The sequence below is a fragment of the Camelus dromedarius genome, chromosome 24 (genome assembly GCF_036321535.1).
Source record: "Camelus dromedarius isolate mCamDro1 chromosome 24, mCamDro1.pat, whole genome shotgun sequence".
Taxonomy (NCBI): domain Eukaryota; kingdom Metazoa; phylum Chordata; class Mammalia; order Artiodactyla; family Camelidae; genus Camelus; species Camelus dromedarius.
This window is the reverse complement of record NC_087459.1, coordinates 12,005,035-12,024,869: the sequence shown is the minus strand read 5'-3', so window position 1 is coordinate 12,024,869 and position 19,835 is coordinate 12,005,035. Positions and strand designations below refer to the sequence as shown.

Genomic DNA, 19,835 nt, shown 5'->3' with positions numbered 1-19,835 from the left:
TAATTTGCTAATGTTCTGTTTAGAATTTTTACCTCCATTTTCATGACATTGGTTTTCTTTCTTGTAATATCTTTGTCTGGTTTTGGATTCAGGGTAATGTTAGTTTTATAGAATGAGGACATATTTCTTCCTCTTCGTTTTTTGAGGAGAATTTGTGTAGAGTTGGTATTAAATTTTCCTAAAATACTTGGTAGAATTCACCAGTGTAACCATTGGGACTGGGATTTTCTTTGTCATAAGGTCTTTAAATAGGACTTCTGCTTTGGTTTTTAAGATATAGGGCTTTTTAGCTTATTTGTTCTTTCTTAATTGAGCTTTTGTAAATTCTCTCTCTGAAGGAATTTTACCCACTTCATCTGAATTGTCAGATTTACTTGCATAATGTTCATAATGTTACTTTGTCATTCTTTTAATATCTGCAGAGCTTAGAAGAATGTCTTCCATGTTATAGATGCTCAATATCCATTTGTTCAATATATGGATGAATGAATGTGAAAATGCACAGTCCCTTGTACACAAAAATTATTCATATATTTTGTTTCTATTTTTGTTTTCTTCCTAATGCAGATTCTGATAGGTTATTGAAGATTCAGGATCCAGTTCATTCATTCAGATCAATAGAACTGAAAGAATCTGACTCTGCACTACTTAGAGGAAAAATTAAAGAAATGGAAAATAAGGTGAACTGGCTACAAACAGAGCTGTTGAAAACAAGAGAAGAAACATCACAGTTAAAGCTTCAAAATGTGGAGTGGGAACGAGAGCTCTGCAGTATGAGGTACTGAATTTCTTGGTCTTAAAAAATATTTGAACTCTTTATATTTACTTTAATACTGTAGGTATGTAGGAGAAGTCTTAAAATTGCTAACTTACCTTTTGGGATTTTACAGGGGAGAAAATTTCATTAATATTGTGGAATATGAGACTCTTGGAAATAACACAGCCATACACACACACACACACACACACACATACACACACTACATTCTATATTTCTTTAAAAAAAATCTTTGATCCTTATCTCTCAATTGTCCTCCAGAAAGTTTATATTACTTTACATTCCCACTTGCAGAATTATGAAATGACCATTTTTCTCAAGGCAGAAACTGTAAAAAAAATTTATGCAGTTTGATTCTTAACATATGAATGGTTGGACTAAAAAGTAAAGTGGAGAGTTATTACTGGTTAGTTTTTTCAGCATCTCTCTCATACAGAGATAAGATTAGTTCAAAGGTCTATGCTGAAAGCACGGATTACTCTTAATTTCTTAATTACTTAATAGGGATCCTGCCTTGTACCAAAAGGGATTTAAAAATGATTTACTAAATAAATAATATTCAACAAGGTAAGTTCAAAGTGCTGCAAAAGAAGAAACATAAAGTGTAGGGCATCAGGGAGTAGACTCCCCAGCCTCGCCTTGGATTATGCTAATTACCGGGTCTGTGTTCTGGAAAAGTCGTCTGCGGATGTTACCTTCCCCTGGAGATCATGTAGGAGTCCCTGTAATATCTCATGAAGTTGAAATTTTATTTCTCATGAACTTATAAACCTGTTTCTAAATAGCAACTTCTCTTTTAATTAATAACTAAATTCTCTGTCCTAATGAAGGAGTAATTTATGACTATGTGGGAAAAAAGGGTAATTTTCAATTCAAACCTTACTGAATAATTGCAAAATTTCTTCCCTACACTATTGACCAGAGTTACTCTTGACTGAAACTCAGTAGCATTATGTGTTTTCATTGCTACTTTTCAAATATATATATATACACATAAGTCTATCATTCTGAAGAGATTGAAGTGAGGAATTTAAAATGTGAGACTTAGAAATGGAAAAAAAAAAATTGAGAACATAGAAATTCCATTAGGGTAATAAATCAGCATGTGAAGAACCAGATCATAAAACGAACTTTTTATTTTCTAACAAAATAAATTTTAAGGTAAGCATATTTCACTGCAGATTCACATTAGAACAAGAAACAAAGAAGAAGAGAAATGCTTATATATTATATGAAAAAACAAAGGATGACTTGAAAAGAAAAGAGAAACAATACAATGAGCAAGTTTACCTGAAACAACAACTTGAAATCACTGCCCGAGCACTAGAATGCAAAGTGAAGAGCATATGGAATAAAGCAAATCAGGTAAATTTGTCTTTCGTGAAAATTTCATATCTCTAACACTGTTTCATCAATATTCTTTATAATATTCTTTTGAATTAATCTGTATTTTCATTTAAAACAAGTAAGAGTTATCTCATCCTAAATATGAACTATGACATTTAGAGCTTAACTTACTAATTTCTTGGTGTTCTTGGCATCTAATAGATGCTCTGTGTCTTTTCTGAATGAAGGAGTGGAAGTCAAATTGAGCTTAATTATTAACATAAGGATTGACGGTTTTGGTCCATTCAACAAAGTAACAAGTCTAATTCAAATCCATGAGTTAATTTTGGCTTTTTGAAGTTAAAATCCAGGCTGAATTGCCTTGAGATTGTGATGGAATTGGTTAAATGCCTTATAAAGAAATTTTCTTTCACTGGGATTTCAAAATTTGTAGATACTGACAGGCATATGCAGAATAGATAAACAAGATTATACTGTATATAGCACAGGGAAATGTACACAAGATCTTGTGGTAGCTCACAACAAAAAAAGTCACAATGAATATATATATGTTCATGTACAACTGAAAAATTGTGCTCTACACTGGAATTTGACACAACATTGTAAAATGACTACAACTCAATTTAAAAAGTGTTAAAAAAAAAAAAAAACCTTTTTCTTTCATGATACTACATCCCTTGAGTTTTTGCTCTGTGATAAATTTAGCTGTCATATATATTAGAATTTGAGTTATTTATGTGCATTAAAGATCCCTGTGTTTAAAAAGGCTACTTCTTTTTAACAGTTTAAAAAAATTTTTTTTAAAGATTCCCCTCCTAAGCTTTTTTTGACTTTTTTTCATGGTATAAAACCCAAAACCTAATGAAATATGTCTCCAGGTTTTAGAAGAGCAAAATGACGCTCAGAGACAACTTTCTCGAGAGCAGAATGCCAGAGTAATACAAGATGAAATCCTGGCCCATCATCTTTCCCAACAAAAGGAGGCAGAAAAGGCTAATAAGAAAATGAATGCTGAGGTATTTCCTTTAGTCATCTTCAAACGTGTGTGTGTATGAATTTGTATACTTAGATAGTTTAAAAACCAATACTATAGGTACAGAAAGTATAGAGGGTTTTAAAAGCCTATATATGTAAATATATTTTCTGGGGGTTTCATTTCTGGTCCATTGGATAAAGCAATATTGTGAATTCAAATCCATTTGCCTGCAACAGTGACATAGTGACATTCACAATGGCCTCATTCAAGGAGAGGCTGTTCATATTTCCCGTAGGAATTGATGAACTTTCCATTATCTCAAAACTGTTGCTACTAACAGTAGGCATTCTAGTTTCTGGCAGTGATCTGACTCCTTTGATAGACAAATGGAGAGGTTACTTTATCATTTCCACTGATGGTAAGGAGGAAAAAGTATAGCCAGTTCAGAAACCGTAGTTTGGCGTAGTTTGGGTGTCATTCTCCTACGTGAGATAAAAAGTAACACTCTGCTCCATGTGGTATCTGATTTCAGTACAAGGAGCTTTTGAATATAGTGACAGACATGCCATAATCTATAGTGATAATTTATTGATCAGTATTTTATTTTTAATAAAACAGCTCACTGTATTTCCCTACTATTTCACATCCATCACTGTTATAAACACCATGAGGAAGAAATAAAAATTATTGCAGAAGCAAATAGTCTCCTGATTTTCTAAGAAGAGCTCTGTAAATTTGACCTTCTTTACCTTTAGTGTATTCACCATTAGGGACATAGAAGGTTCTCTTGTGTTTATATATTTATCCTACAGAAGTGGCTTTGGTTTGGTGTAAGAGTCAGAGAGTCAGAAGCCCTGGGGGAAACCCTGCAGCTTGCTTGTGTTTTTAACCCTTTATTCCAGAATTGTCACAGCTAACTGAGTTAACTCATGTTTGTAGACGTACTTAGTACAGTGCTTAGATTTATCACTTATCTGTAGATGTAATTCTTATAATTCGGTCTAAAAATGTTAGAAAGGGAGAATATTCATGGAATATTTTCAGGAAAAAATTTTTTAGGAAATTTAAGCTGTCCAAATATATACAGAGCTAAGGCTCTTACTTTGGGGGTAGCTGTAAAGGTTAGATGTCAGATATAATTTTTAAGTGTTTTCAGATTTATTCATTTCTTATTTTAAGCCTTTTGGGTTTGTTGTATTTCAGAGAAAGAAAGGCCTTCCCAGTTCTGAGCTTCGTAAACATCCTTTTGTGGTTTCTTTTTTACTTTCATGGATTCAGTATCTTTAATTAAATTTTTGAACTTTTGGGGATTTCTGCTTGTTTAAAGTTTGAGATTTGTATCCACCTTAAGTTCTTCCAGTTGGATACCCAGTTATTGCAAACTTTTTGTTGTATAAACTTAGAGATTAGTCTTTCACTTCAAAGGAAATTATGATATGTCAGTTTATTGAGTACAGTTCAAAGAGTAAGAGATGAGGGGTTTCACTTACAGGACACAATGGATTTTGAGCTGTCTGACCCAGAAGATAACAGCGAGGTGCTTCCTCAGCAACTTCCTGAAGCTGGAAGTCAATTCCGTGGCCAAGAAATTGAGCTCCATCCCAGGACATATGCTTTTAGACCAACGACGTTGGTATTAGAATGTGTGCATAGAGACCGAGGCCAAGCCCAGTGTTCAAAGAAGGAAACTGAATCGTTGTCTCAGAGAAAACAAGGGAAAGTCAACAAATACATTGTAAAGCAGGCATTCTTGGAGGAGAGAGTATGTGAACTAGAAAGTGAAAACATGTTGCTTCGACAGCAACTGGAAGTTGCTCAAAATAAGGCCAAAAGCAAAAAGACAATACTTAATATCCCAGAGCCGTTTCTGGATCACATGGGAAAACTTGAAGCCATGAGCAAACGAGTTCTGATGCTGGAGGAAGGAAACAGGGAATTAGTCAATGAATACAAATGTTTAAAGGACAGACTGTATCAGCATGTAACTGACAGAGCAGAAATGAAAGTAAGTACCCAGAAAGGGAAGTAATTTTCAGAGTTCCTCAAAGAAAATTCAAAGAGGTATCTGATGGAAGCTGAATGTTGAAACTAGTTGAATATAAGAAATGTGTGGGCTATAAATATATACACTGTAAAGCAGCCTGAAAGCATATCTTGTATCCAGCAAACAAAAATTAGACCTGAGAGGTGCTTTACTTTGAGTAAAGATGCCGTGTCACCTGAACTTCTAAGAGATTAAGCTGTAAGTTGTTGATAGGTACAGACAGGTCTTAGTAATTTACTCTTATAGTGCCCAAGTCATTTTAATCGTTCTGTCACCACATTTTAGTATCGTGATGAAGCAGATAAATGAAATGCTCAGACCTAAAATGAGTATTTTTGAAATTAAGATTCAATTGTGTGAACAAATAAAAAAAAGAGAGAGAAAAGATTCAATTGTGTGGATTACCTTGACAGTCAAATCCAGATTTCCCAGATGAACTGATGTGTAAATGCTGTATCTTGCAGTACTTTTCATTCAGTTGCTTTTCATATATTTTTAGTTGATATTTTATTTTTATTCATGTCAATTGGAATTAAATTTAGAGATATTTGCATCTCAAATCATGCATTGTCATGACCTCCACTCCTTAAAGGCATCTACTTTTCATTCAGTCATAATTTGGGACAAATGTAAATTTTAGCCAAACTGTGTTTGACTTAGTCTCCCCTGTTCTATTTATAATTTACTTTGAATATTTTTTCAAATAATGTGCTCACAATTCTCATTTCAAGGCTCAGTTAGTCATTTGGATCTAAGTTTGTCCAGTCCAGAGGGACTGGAGCACTCTGTGATGTACGAGTTTGGCATTGGGGTCCCCTTTTCAGACTGAGGAGGAGCAGCCAGAGTCTTGAGTGGCAGGAAGGGAATGAGTGGGAGGGGTGGGGGAGCTGTAGGACCTGCAGTCCAGGAGGCAAGGGATGCCAGGTTGTCTCAGGTCCCCAAAGGCCATTGGAATAACCTCATTTTTATTGTGAGATAGGAGTCTATTGGAAGAATTTAAACACCAGATTGAATATGTGAAGAACTCTGAACTTAAGCCTCTAATGAGAAAGAGGGAGAATGTTCCACAGTGTGGAATTTACCACCACTCATCCCACCCACACACCTGTTTCTGTTTGAGACTTCAGTGGGGGTAAAGCTTGGCCATTTCCTGGGGGGTCAGGGAATGGCTGGTGGGGCTGCATCCATTGTCTAAGTTAACTTACTGTCAATAAGGCAGGAGGGTCATGCCTTCTGTGTCTTTAATGAAATTGGGTAAACAGGAATGTGTACCTATGAGGAAAAGAAGGTGAATTGATGTCTGTGGGGATAGTTCTCAAAGTCCATATGTTGGAGTTACATATTATTAATGTAACTTAATGATAAGGTGACTTAAAAATCAGTAACAGAGTTATCTCTTTAGGCCTGTATGAGACAGCTTCAACAAGAGCTGACTGACACCCAAAAGAAAGTGTCCATGTTGGAAGCTTCCCTGGAGGTGACAGCACATCATCAGACTAATTCAGAAAATGAGAGACAGGATTCAGAGAGGAAATCACATCAAGCTGCGAGCCCAGTATGTATGAAATTCAGCACGTCGGTCGTGAATGTGCAGCGCAGAGTGTTGCAGGACGCTAGCTTTTCAGGGACAGCTTTCTTTTGTATCTTCATTATAATTACACTTTTATTATCTTTATGATGTACTTTTTTCTTAAACTTTGACTTTCATTCTGCCATTTCTTTATATGTTGTTTTCTTATAATATTTACCCTTAGAGAATTTGAGAGTTACACATCTTTCCTCACGGAAGTTAACTTTTTTTCCTATTAAACAGTATTTTTTAGTGATCTCTCACCACAATAAGGCAAGCTAGATAAAATCAGAGGATAATGTTTCATGGCATGTTCCAGAAAATTGTCATGTCGCATCTTCACTTTTGTGAATGGATATAGAATCTGTGTGTATTTATTTCATGGATTTCAGAGTAACTTGTGCAGAAAGGTCATTATACAAACCAGTTGGAGTTAGGTATCGCCTTCATTTTCTCTTCATTTTACGTATGTTGTCAAAGCATGGAGAAGTTCAGATCATGAATGTACACCCAAAATAGAGAATTAAGAAAATTGTCTAGATCCTGCTTTTAGATTTTTTTTTAACTTTATTGAGATATAATTCACATATGATAGGGGGGATTGCATAACTCAAGTGGTAGAGTGCATGCTTAGCGTACACAAGGTCCTGGGTTCGATCCCCTGTACGTCCTCTAAAAATAAATAAGGAAAACCTAATTGCTTCCCTCCACCAAAAAAAATAAATAAATAAAAATAAAATTCACGTATCGTGTAATTCACCCATTTAGGATGCATAGTTAGTATCTCCTAGTATATTCAGAGATGTGCAGCTGTCACCACAATCAATTTTAGAACATTCCCATCACCCCAAAAAGAAAGCCTGCATCCCTTGGCCATCACCCCCAGCCCCCCGTCCCCATCAGCCCCCGGCAGCCACCAGGCTGACTTGTGTCTCTATAGATGTGCCTGTTCTGGGTGTTTCACATGAGTGGAATCACATGCTGTGTGGTCCTTCATGATTAGCTTTTTTCATTTGACAAAACGTCTTCAAGGTTCATCCACGTTACAGCGTTTGTCAGTATTTCCATTTCTGTTTATTGTCGAACAGTACTCGGTTGTGGGGCTAAACCGTTTATCCATCCACCAGTTGATGGACCTTTGGGTTGCCTCTGCTTTTTGGCTCTTGTTAATGATGCTGCTGTGAACATTTCTGTGCAAGTTTTGGTGTAAACATGTTTTCATTTCTTTGGGGAACAGACTTAAGAATGGAAATGCTGTCATATGGGTCATATGGTAACTGTGTTTTACCTTTTGAGGAGCTGCCATACTGTTTTCCAGAGTGGGTGCACCATTTAACATTTTTATCCAAAGTGTGTAATTCTCCCAATTTCTATGCATTTCTGTCAGCACTGGTCATTAGCTCTCCTGGTAGGTGTGAACTGGCATCTCATTGTGGTTTTGGTTTGCATTTTTCTGATGACTGAGAATGTTGGGGATCTTTTCATGTGCTTATCCATTTGTGTATCTTCTTTGAAGACCTGTCTGTTCAGGTTTTTGCCCATTTTAGAATTGGATTGTCTTTTTATGATTGAATTGTAAGAGTTCTTTTTGTATCCTGGGTGCAAGTCTTTGATCAGATGTAGGATTTTCAGGTGTTTTCTCCTGCTCAGCAGCTTGCCTTCTTACCTTCTTGATGTTGTCTTTTGAAGAGTAGAAGCTTTTAACATTGATGAAGTTCAGTTAGTCTACTTCTGTCTTTTACTGTCCTACCTAAGAAACAAGTGCCAGGTCCAGTCATGAAGACACACACCTGTGTTCTCTTCTAAGAATTTTGTAGTTTCAGCTCTTTCATTTTGAGTTAGTTTTATATATATTGTATGAGGTAGAGGTCGAATTTTGTTCTTTTGCATGTGGATATCCAGTTGTCCCAGTACCATTTGTTGAAAAGACTATTATTGTCTCATTCAGTTATTTGACACTAGTATTGAAAATCAATTGACCGTAAATGTGAGGGTTTGTTTTAGATTCTCAGTGGTGATGCATTCATCTATGTCTGTCCTATGCCAGTACCAATTCATACGTTATGAGAACTGTTTCCGAGTCATCTTGCGTATTACCAGTTGTTTCACATAGTAATAAAAAGTCAGTGTCGTGGGATGTCTGTAACTACTTCTGTGGAGATTTGCTGCTTCCTGAAGGGGCCTGTGGCCAGCTTATGCCTTGCTGACTCTGTGACATGACAGAAAGTAGGCTTTCAAAGATGAAGTCCATTCCTCCCCCCCATTCAGACCTTTAGTTTCTCACCCAGTGCCTCCCACTTCACTCCAGTTTCCATCAAATCATGGTCACGGGATCTGCTGACTTAGCCTGCAATATACTTCATTATGTTGCACTCATTATAATTCATAGACTCGTCCATAGATTTCACTATCTAGAGGCAATAGATTAAGCGTGGAGAAGATTAATTCAACCTTCCTCTTTGGAAGCCTCTGTAATCCATCATCTCACGGTTCATGATGAAGTCCTCTTTTGGCTTGGTTCGTGTGTGTAACACTGGTGCCGATCTTGTTCTTGGTGTAGATCCTGCATTCTCAGCTCCCTGTGTCTACCTCCTTTTACTTAAAAAGAGAGATGCCTAGCTGTGTTCTATAGCTTAATGCGTAATTAATGAAATAAATATTTCATCCCATCCAAGGAAAATTTTTAAGAGTACAGCTGTTAAATACTAGATAATATTCAATCAGTTTGTCAGAAACAGATAACAGATCAGTAATTTGAATTTCAAAAGTTCAAAGCCAGTCTGTGTGATATGGAGAAGCATTGTGCTACAACATAAAGCTGAGACAGTCTTACCTTCCCTTACCAACAAGCTTTTAAGTAAGGTAAAGGAAAAATTGTATTTAATTTAAATACTGCCAAAGGACACTACATTTATGGTTCCATAATATTTTATTTTCTCTCTGAGGAAAGGAAAGTGAAGAGTGAGTGCTAGATTAATAAGTTCTCAAAGCTGCCTGTCTCTTAGAAGATCAGTTAATTGAAATGAGGTAAAAAGGCTGATTTTGGTAAACTATTTCTGGTTGTTCTTCAGTTATTAGACTTCAAATCCTATGTCTCCTTGCTTACCCGTCTTCCTTATCCTCAAAGTTGAGGGGAAATTGTGAAATACATGCCTATGTGTAAGAAGCTGTAATTGGAGGGAACTCTGAAGTACCTTCCTTCTCACTAGTTCTTAGGTCTTTCTTTCAGCTATCTGCTACTTCTCATCAGCACTTTGTCATTAATAAGTTAATCTCAACATTTGTTACTTTCCACTTTATAGGAGACCAATTTCTCCTATATTCAAGTTACATTTCTTATTATCTTTTTTCACCCACTTTTCTGTTTATCTGTTTTTGCTTAACAAACTCCCCAAAGTTCAGTGGCTTAAATAGGCATTTATTTTGTTCACAACCTGCGCTTAGGAAAAGTGTGGCCAAGACAGCCGGCCCCTGTTCCTCTCAGCTTCAGGTGGGGCAGCTGGAAGGCGGGGGCTGGAATCGCTTGAAGGTTCATCCATTGATGTCTGGTGGTTGATGTTGGTGGTGGGCTGTGGCTTTGGTGGGGCAGGCAGGCGGGCCACCTCCCCTGGAACACCTAAGCTGTCTTTGTGGCCTGAGCTTGCCCTCATGAGCCTGGGTTCCAGGGTTAAGAGCGAGGCAGAAGCTGAACTGCCTTTTCAAACCTGCCCTGCAGTTCCCTCGGTGCCCCTTTCACCGTTTGCTGTTCTTTAGGAGCAGGGCACTTAAGGTTGGCCCATAGTCTACCTTTTTTATGGAATTAATTTTGAAAATTTATGGAGACATTCAAAAACCAGCATAATTACTCATTAGCCACAATGTTTTCTTACTGCTTCCATGTGAGAAATACACTTATCCCCACTCAGTCCCCCAGCAGGTCTCGGTCGCTGTGGTGTTAGGCTCAGGCTCCAGTCCAGGGTCTGACTTTACCATCTTCACCAGATTCAGGTGGGGTGAGGTTCCTGGGCGTGGTTTCTGGAGTACAGCCTCTTGGGTACACTCCTCTCAGTGCTGAGGCTTGAGGATAAGGAGACACGGGTTATTTACCGCCACACACCCGACATTCTGCTGAACTGCTAAGGACTCCCTCACTCACAGATGGAAGATGGGAGGCACACTGGCCCGTAACAGTTCTGAAACGCAGCCTGATGCTCGCCCTTTGATTAGGACTTAGTCCCAACCCTGGGAGGGGTTCTCCTTCGCTGCCCTCTCTGAGCTCTTTGTTCTGTCCCTTTCATGAGCAGTGACCTGTGTTTGCAGCTGAGTAGTTCTCTCAAGCCAGCTTCCTCCTTGTAGACCTTCTAAGAAAAACCCAAAGGCCTCTTCCCGTTTTGCACTGTCTGTCTCTTTCAGTCCAAGCTAGCAAGCAGTGTTTTTGCTACCACAGTTCTCCTTAAAACTGAGTTTCCTGTGAATTTTACTGGGGTTCATGCCATTGGAAAAGCTACTCTCACGTCTTTTTGAGATAAAGTCTTCACCTTGGGCTTTCTGTGAAGCTGTTGTGGGACCATGCCTTTAAAATTCTTATGCTTTTAAGATCTTTAAAGGAATTTGAGGCAGCACCTTAAATCTTTCCAAGGTCTTAACAAAGTCTTGGCTTCATCTTTAGACTGTTTTCCTGGCAGCACCCTAGATTGGATCTTAGCCCGGAAGCCATTTCTCTGCTTACCCATTATGTGACAGTTGGGCACATGGAGATGCTTTAAATAGGATACAGATACTTGAACCCAGTGAGTCCTAGTTCCTTTATATTTAATAATCTTTTTGTTTGTTTTAGCTTATTTCTCTGGTCAATTTTACTTTCAGCTGTTAGGTGGCAAGAGTCCCGTTTCCTCCGGCTTCAGTGTCATTTTCTTCCCTGGCCTAGAAGCCTTCACTCTCAGCCCTTCAAGGGCCCTCAGGCTTCCACTCACAGTCTCGTGGACACTTTGGATTTTCACTCCTACTCTTCTCTACATCTGTTCAGGTTTCACCTACCTCCAGGTTCAAAGGCATCCCCACATTTTGGGTTCTTTTTTAATGGCTGTGCCCCATTTTTAATATCAATATCTGTGCCAGTTATTTATTGCTAATAATTTATATAATAAACTGCCTCAAAGCCTGGTGACTCAGAACAGCATTTGCTTGGTTCACAAACCCGTGTTTAGACAAGGCTCAGTGGAGCCAGCTCATTTCTTCTCCACTTGGCATCAAGCGGGCACTAGAATAATCTAAAGGCTTGTTCCTGCTCACACCTGGAAGTTGGAGCTGGCTTTGGTTAAGGACACTCCCTGGGGTCATCAGCTGGGACAGCTGCATGTACAAAGACTCAGTAGGTGGCCTGGGCTTCACAACGTGGTGGCTGGGTTCTAAGGGTGAGCATTCCTATGGAGTGAAAGTCGGAAGCTATTTAGCCTTAGAAATCACACAGCAGTGCCCCCACATTCTGTCCCCTAGAAACCAGTTGACTGAGGCCAGTACATACTTCAGGGGAGGGAATTTCATAGGGGAAGTGTCAAGGAATTTGTAGAGATGTTTTACAACCACCACCTCCGCCTGCCTTGTCTTAGCAAATAATCCTTCTATCTGAAGGAAAGTGGTTCTTCCCAAGTCCGTGTCACTGAAATTCCAGCAAGTTGTTTTGTTTGTTTTTGTTGAGTATGTTCCCTTGTTTTGCGGAGAGCCACAAAGGATTACAAGAATTAAGGCTTTTTTGTTTGTTTGTTTGTTTGTTTGTTTGTTTAGAAAAATGTATGGATCACCTTACTAAACCACTACAGTTGGAGATGGATTTCTCCTTAACCCTGCGAATCATTCATTGCTCCTTGGAATGCAATTCAAACTAGCATAAAATATTTGTAGTTCAGAGAAAGGCTTATGGCATTAGAACCCATATTTGTGAGATGTATTAATTGCATTTTTTTCACAGTCTTGTTTTGGGAGACATTTATTAATCCAGCCCTAAGTAACTCAATATGATCTCCCTAAAATTAAAAACCATGGAGAGTTAAGACTTGGGGGAGGAAGGGGTAAGAGACTTTCCACTAAGAGGTGCCTTATAGTCACCTTTTTATGTAGGAAAGACATGAAACAATTACAGAAAAATAAGAGTGTAAAATCAAGCACAAATGTATAACAAAGATGACAACAGTGAACAGTATATTTTCGTGACTCATGGTGGTTTGAACTTCTTTCTTGATTTTCTGGGTAATTTGAGTTTCTCCATTCCACAAGGCAGATACCATTTTATTGTAACTGAATTTATTTCAACCTTTGATGCTGGGTTAGAGTTAGGCTGTTCTTGGTCTGCTAACCTCATTACCAAACAGTGTTATCTTCTTCATGCAGAATGCTGATCCTCCAACAAAAGTGGAATCTACATCTTCAGTACTTCTCCATCTGAGTGCAGAAACTCAACTTTTTCTAAAGGAGTTATTATCTATGAAAGAATTGTAAAAGAAATGTGACACACTAGAGGAGAAGAAGAAGTTGGAAGAAGAAGTAGTAAACCTCAGACGTCACCTAGAAATGAACACAGTGGAACACAGTCCAGTAGAGCAGTACAAACGGGAGACTGAAGAGTGAGCAAGACGGGATGTAGCAGAAAAATGGAAAGAACTCAGTCAAGTCGTGCAGTACAACCGGGAGACTGAAGCGAGAGCAAGACAGGATGTACCACAAAAATTGAAAGAAATCAGCCAGTTTGTACAGGTGAAGCGTTGATCTGTAACGTGCTCTAACTCACTTTGCTGAGAATTAGATTTCAGATGTGTACATTTTGTCTTTCCTCAGCTTCCCATATAGCAGTTTGTTTTGTAGATTTCTGGAAGGAAGGCCGCATTTGTTACTCCCTTTAAATAATTCAGTTTCCATCATTACTATCATTAGATTGATCTTCCAGAACAATTGTCACTAGAGAATCATTTTAATTTACACCGATTGGTGTAAATCAAGACTACTAGGAGGAAAAGTATATATTGTGATGGAAATACTGTGCCACACTCTTGGATTACTCTTAGGTTGTATTGTTCAAGTTTTAAAATTTTAAATTGATCCTATCATTCTTTAAACTATCACATTACACGAGTACTAATATAAGAGTGATTCAACTTTAAATTCGTAATTCAGATTTAATTCACTTGACATTGATGATAAGTATTTTAAAGTTCAGCTTTTCTTCAAACTTAAAATTGCTCTCTGAATCACTGACTGAAAACTAAAAGGAACAAATATACTGTAATTACTCAGGTTATAAGTATTTTTAAAATTGTATCCTTTTAATTTGCTCTAGGCACAAGCAGCATCTCAAGAAAACTCATTAAGAGAGTATAAATGTGCTTCAGTAAGTCAAATGGAATACAAAGTTAAAGATCTGGAAACTGAACTGAAAAGTTTTACTTTTCTAATGAAAAAGAATTGGAAAAATACAGACAACTGTACCTGGAAGAGCTAGAAAATAGAATGTCATTGGCAAGTCAACTAAACTCGTAAGTGAAAACGTAGCATTATAGAAAATAATCTAGGTCATTAATTTGCCTCTTAGGCATAATTTTTATTGAGCCAAGTGCATGAGGTGAGTAGCAAGTGAGAGCTAACTAGATAGTGTAATTTTGGGAAATGGTGTTAGTAAATGAACTCTCCTTAAAATGTCAGTCCAGGGCAGTTTGCATCTCACTGCCTTTTGTTGCTTTTACATGACTTTATTTTTTGTATTTGCATATATTTAACCTGATCTAGTCTTTAAGCTAGGGGTTTTGCAAACTTTGTAATTTAGACAGCCATATTATCACAAAATTTCTAGCTGGAATTCCCAGAAATAGAAATGTTAATGAGTTTAAAATTAACTGTGTTTTGGAAGAGTACAACTTAAAGCCAAGGGGCCCCATTCTGGTGTTTGGTGAATTTACTTTCTTGATTGTGATATTTGGTGTCACCACTAGTGGGCACCGTGAGACGAAGTACTGTATCCTTCTAAGTTTGTCTCCGCTACGTAAAGGCATGCTTGGGAAAGGGGGAAATTAACATGGGGTGAAGGGCAGTACAGTGGTTCACAAAGTGGCTAAAAAGAATATGGTGGCCTGCCCGAGGGGGTGTGTGGAAGACAGAAAGGGCAGGGCCCACCTCCGGTGCCTGAATAACAGTGTTATAAGCTACAGGTCTCTCCGCTATCCAAAAGTAGAGTGTTCCTATGAAAGTTGTCGGTGTAAAGCAAAGAGGCAGTTACCTTAGGACACAACTTGCTGGTGGGTGCATAAAAGAAATATGCATAAAGCACAGGTGCTCACAGACACAGTCCAAAGCTGTGGCGGCGTGATGCCGGGATACTGAGTGTGGTTCTGGGGAAGGAGCTCGGTGGGGCCCCTCTCGCTACTCGGGGTGCTCGTTGCCCCTCTGATGGCTTGGGCTAAGACAAGCACCCAGTGCTATTCTGGCTTTTTGCTTTCTTTTCATAAAAGTGAAAATGCGCTTGAGATTTTTTTAGTTATGGAAAACAGGTGTTGATGTAGGCCTCTGGTAAAAGCAAAGTAACAAAGTGAGCTTTGGGAAATTGGGGGACACTTGAAATTGCCCCTGGCGCTGTCGTAGTTCTTTCCCACCGTGGGCTGTGCCACCTGGTGCCCCCCTAGAGGTGGTGGCTCTAAACTGTTCCTCAGTGCTACATGCTTAATTTCTCCCAGGTAATGAGTGAAATGTGTATATAAGGGGGGTGAAAGCAAATGCTTGAAAGTGGCTTTGAGGGATGGTTTATTTTTTATTTCTAAACTGGTTTACTGAGGGTGAGTATGTCTAGATGCAGCCAGTGCAGAAGGCAGCGGGGATCCTCTGTGGGGGCGTCTCCATCTCTGACTCTCCCCACTTTGAAGTACTTGTTAGTTAACGGCCCCCCCAGGCCCGAACATCCTTCTTTAGGACAGTTTTAAACTGTAATTGTTTACAGTAGGTCTGCGCTGATGTATTTTTTGGTGTCAAAACACAGTTTAATGGGACAATCTGTTTACTATTACAGCAACTTTAAAAATACACATCACTTAGGGAGAAAATGAAATGAATGAAATGTGTGTTTTGCAATCCCCGCAGGGCTAATGAGAGGCTGGCAGAGATGAACACTAAACTGCAGCTGGAGAAACAGCACAAGAGTTCTTTCCTCGGCTTTGTTCCTGCAAGGCCTGTTGACGGACCGCCTTCTGCTGAAAGTTCTACTACTAGTGTAGAGCCCAAAAGGAATGTTACTCGAAGAAGGAACTTCAGGAATTTTTCAGACCCTTCAACTAGCACGGGCGGTCACTTGTTCACGATTAGTTATATTATCTTTTTTCCCTTGGGTTTCAGATTTCTGATATAATTCTTGTTTTTAATTTGATGAAATTCTGAGTTGTTTATTTGACTTCTGCACACTAAGTAAAAGCCATAATTAATTGTGCTAATAAAGAAAGGAGACAGAAACTTTATAGTTTTTTAAAGTCCCTGGACTTGTAATTTTCAAGATACCTGTCATTAACTTTATTCAATCAATGCAACTAAACTGACAAATTTTAAATTTCTTCAAAAGCTCCATTTTAAATTCTATTTTAGAAATTAAGTATTATTGCCTAATAACTAGAGATACACTTTCCAATGTTTGGCTTAGTTTCTGATTGATTTCGGCTTGGCATTGGTTCACAGTATTTTCAAGTTTGCCTGCACCCCAGTTTTTCTGCCCCTAAGCATAAGTAAATGATTGGCATCGAGATACTTAACCACATACAGGTGTTTTTTATTTAAAGGGATCCAAGATAAATTCTTTTTATGAATTCAATAAACTTGTAACACTAAAAACATTAAGTTCTGTTTTTAAGTTTAAAATTTTTATCATTTTCTTCTGTAAGAGTACATCCTTAATTGCTATTTTACTTATAGCATTGTTATTTTAATTGTTATAAAATGTCTTACTGAGCAGTTGTAGAACATTTCTAAATATGTAGTCAAGTATAGCAAGTATTTAAAATTTTAAAATGAAGTTCGCTTATGTCTCTGCCTTGCCCTCACCTGTAGGAATACCGAGGTGGCAACAATAGGGAGTCTTTAAATTACAACCAGTTTTCATTGTGTATCGTTGTTAAAATAGCCATTTAAAGCGGTGCGCATTGGCTTATGGTTTGATGGTGTTTTCATGATCTTCTTGATGTAGAGAAAGGTAGCACAGGCCCTTGTTAAGTGAGGCCCCAACCTGTTTCTTCTCACTTGGCTTCATGTCATAATAAATCGAAGAAGAAAAAAGCTCAGGTTTCGTAGACAGTGTTGTGGGTAAATCGAGTCTAAGTGCTTCAGAGTCATGAAACCAGACTGCGTGGTGTTAAAAAAAAACGCATGGCTAACACTTCTGTCAGCGGCTAAGCATGATGCAAACTCGAAATGTTTTCATTAGTTGTCACCAAAAAATCGCCAGTGTGTCATTTACAGGATGATGGTGAGTGTGAGTGCAAAAGCAATGCGAGAGAAAGCTCCTGAGGACAGTTCCTTCCTTTAATGTTTTTGGAGGAAAGAGGTGTCTATTTTTTAGTACTTGTAAGTACACTGGAAAATAACTTATTTTAAACTCAGTGTTGTACTTCCAAGGCACACGTAGTTCTTCTGTGGGGCCGTGGGGCCAAATCACGCTAGATTTAGCAGGGAGATTAACAAGCCCCGCTCTGTCCGGGTGCAGAGACCCGGCTTCCTCAGCACTACAGGGTGCTTCACAGGAGCTATTGTACAGTTACTGTTTACAGATTTCTTAGTCAGACTTAGAGAAAGAAGGTGCCTTCTGGAATTGCTAGGGATGTAATTATTTCTGCTGGGAAAACATAAAGTAATGCTATGAGAGGTGTGAACATACTGTCATTTTAATGACAGGAAGGGATGGGTTTTGCATGGGGCTTAACAAAACAACAGACTTGCACAGCTTTTCAGCTATGGTTCTAGAAAGCAAAATGTTCAAAACGACATTGGGATTGACTTTAACATTCTCCTTTATTTGCAAGGTTTTAACATTTTGGTCTGTTCCTACTGTGAAGTTCCAGCTTGCTCCACATTTTTTTCTAGCTTGACAGAAGTGTTGTTCTAAGTCTGTGATTTCAGTCGCGCTGGTTGTCGAAGCAAGCTTTTTCCAGTTCGTAACACTTGGGTTTATTGCCTCTCTTACTGCTGCATGAAGTATAGCCTTGTCCCTTGACATCGTTGTAGTGGTAACAGATGGACCCCTTATCTGTTTTGCTAATTTTTACCCTCAGATTTCACATTCTAGTTTATTTCTGGGATGTTTTGTCCTACATGTCAGAAGCAATTTTACAGTTTTACTCAATTGTGTTACTTAACTTTATTACTATAAAATACAAAAAGTTAAAATTAGCCTGAGCAGATACATCGCTGTTAGATTTTCTTGCACATAGAATTTTTTCTGAGAACTGAAAACTTAAAAATTGATTCCAGACAATATTATAACAGGCAAAATCTCTCTGTTTTAAAGACTTTTTTATGTTCAAGAGTTTTTAAGTATTGGTGTGCCTAACATGAAGCATGGCCAAAATAGTTAATAAATGTCCTTCAAATCTATTTGAAATAGGAAGACTAAATTTTACACTGATTGATTTTGGACTTTTGGTGTATTACACTTTGAAACGTTTTCTAATGATTTATTTAAATAATTTTTAAATTTCTCAAATGTCCATTCAGTGTAGCAGCCCTTTTTCTAAATGGGATTATACCAATGCACCAGAGCTAAAACGATTAATATTCCTAAGACTTTAACTTTTTACATGACACAGCACTGCGTCTCAGCAGTATCTTGGTCACGTTTCTTTTAAAAGTAGGCTTCCAAGGCAGGGCACATCCACTCAGAATTTTAATTCTAATCAAACTATCACAGTAGTTAAGCTCACTTCTCATAAGGTGGAGACAGAGTTTAGTAACCTTGTTTCTGGTATCAGTTCTCTACTCTGAGGACTCCCTCCTGCCCTCATTTCATTTTGTCTGAATGGACAAATGAGGAAGCACGTTATCTTTTGAAAGACGATCACTCAACTTCTTCCAGTTCTTTTTCTTTCATTCACTTTTTTTTCTGGACTTAATTTTTTAGCTCCTTGATCAACAAATTCTTTCTCATTTCTTTCCTCTGCAGCAAAATACATGTATTTAATAGTTACAAACTGACAAGTGTCATTTCCTTCATACGTTAACCTATTTACAACAGGATAATGAATGAGAGTGGTTAAATGCCTTGGTTTTATTACATTTCTGGAATTGTACTTATTTTTATAACATTTAAAGTAAGAATGATACCAAGTTTGAACTTAAAAGTATCAATAATCTGAAAATATATTCACTTCGGAAATGAACGTGTGTGTATACGTGTTGGCAAGTGTGTTTTTATCAAATTGATCTCAGAAAGAGAGGGCAGCATTATCTTCCAGCCTGTGACCTCAGTTTTGACCTCAATCCTGCAGTGTCCCCAGTGGGACCTTCCATTTCTATGGGACATAGTCTGCGAACTGCCAGTTATGAGAGAATCCTCCTAATTAAAAATCATTAGAATTAAATCTTGCTGATACATTGTCTTCCTGTGTATGATTTTCTCACCTTTCTGTGTTTTTGTTAAATGGAAAAGTTTAAGTAAAACTGCAGGTGCCTTCTCCTTATTAATGTTGGACTTCAGACCACTTCCACCATCTGGACATGGGGGTCCTCACCTAGAAATAAACATAAAGGTCCCAGAAGTACCTATTTAGGAAAATAGCTTTGCAGAGGAAAAGATAGTAATCTCACATTCAACTCATGTAAAAGTGTGATCTACATTTTGCATAGTGTTTATTAATGGTTATATGAATTTATTTCAGTAAAGGCTTTTCCCTTCATCTGCTAGGCGTTTTTCACTTCACTGGCACTGTTGTCACGTTGTTGATGGCATAAGGCCTCTCTAGAATGCTCTTGTCAGACAATGTTATGGAAAACAGGCTCTGAAAATATTGGCAAACGGTAGCCAAAAATCTTGTCTTTGCACCTAACATTTACAAAGTCCTGGGCTCTCGTGTCGCTGTTATCACCACAGTGTTTATTATGTTCATGTACTATTTTAGACCCTGTTTAG

General features: G+C 37.9%; 1 protein-coding gene across 5 annotated transcripts in view; it reads left to right on the top strand.

Annotated features, from left to right (window-relative positions):
- Positions 1 to 19,298, top strand: part of LOC116150815 (putative coiled-coil domain-containing protein 144B) — a 45,898-nt gene extending 26,600 nt beyond the window's left edge. For 4 of the 5 annotated variants that reach the window (XM_064478454.1, XM_064478455.1, XM_064478453.1 and 1 more), the window contains 8 exons: positions 568 to 778; positions 1,960 to 2,143; positions 3,004 to 3,141; positions 4,594 to 5,106; positions 6,548 to 6,700; positions 13,082 to 13,444; positions 14,025 to 14,220; positions 15,812 to 19,298. In XM_064478454.1, coding sequence (XP_064334524.1) covers positions 568 to 778; positions 1,960 to 2,143; positions 3,004 to 3,141; positions 4,594 to 5,106; positions 6,548 to 6,700; positions 13,082 to 13,189 — 1,307 coding nt within the window. In that variant the 3' untranslated portion in view covers positions 13,190 to 13,444; positions 14,025 to 14,220; positions 15,812 to 19,298. The remainder of the gene's footprint in view (positions 1 to 567; positions 779 to 1,959; positions 2,144 to 3,003; positions 3,142 to 4,593; positions 5,107 to 6,547; positions 6,701 to 13,081; positions 13,445 to 14,024; positions 14,221 to 15,811) is intronic. The other variant, XM_064478456.1, reaches the window with a different exon arrangement.
- Positions 19,299 to 19,835: the final 537 nt, after the last annotated feature.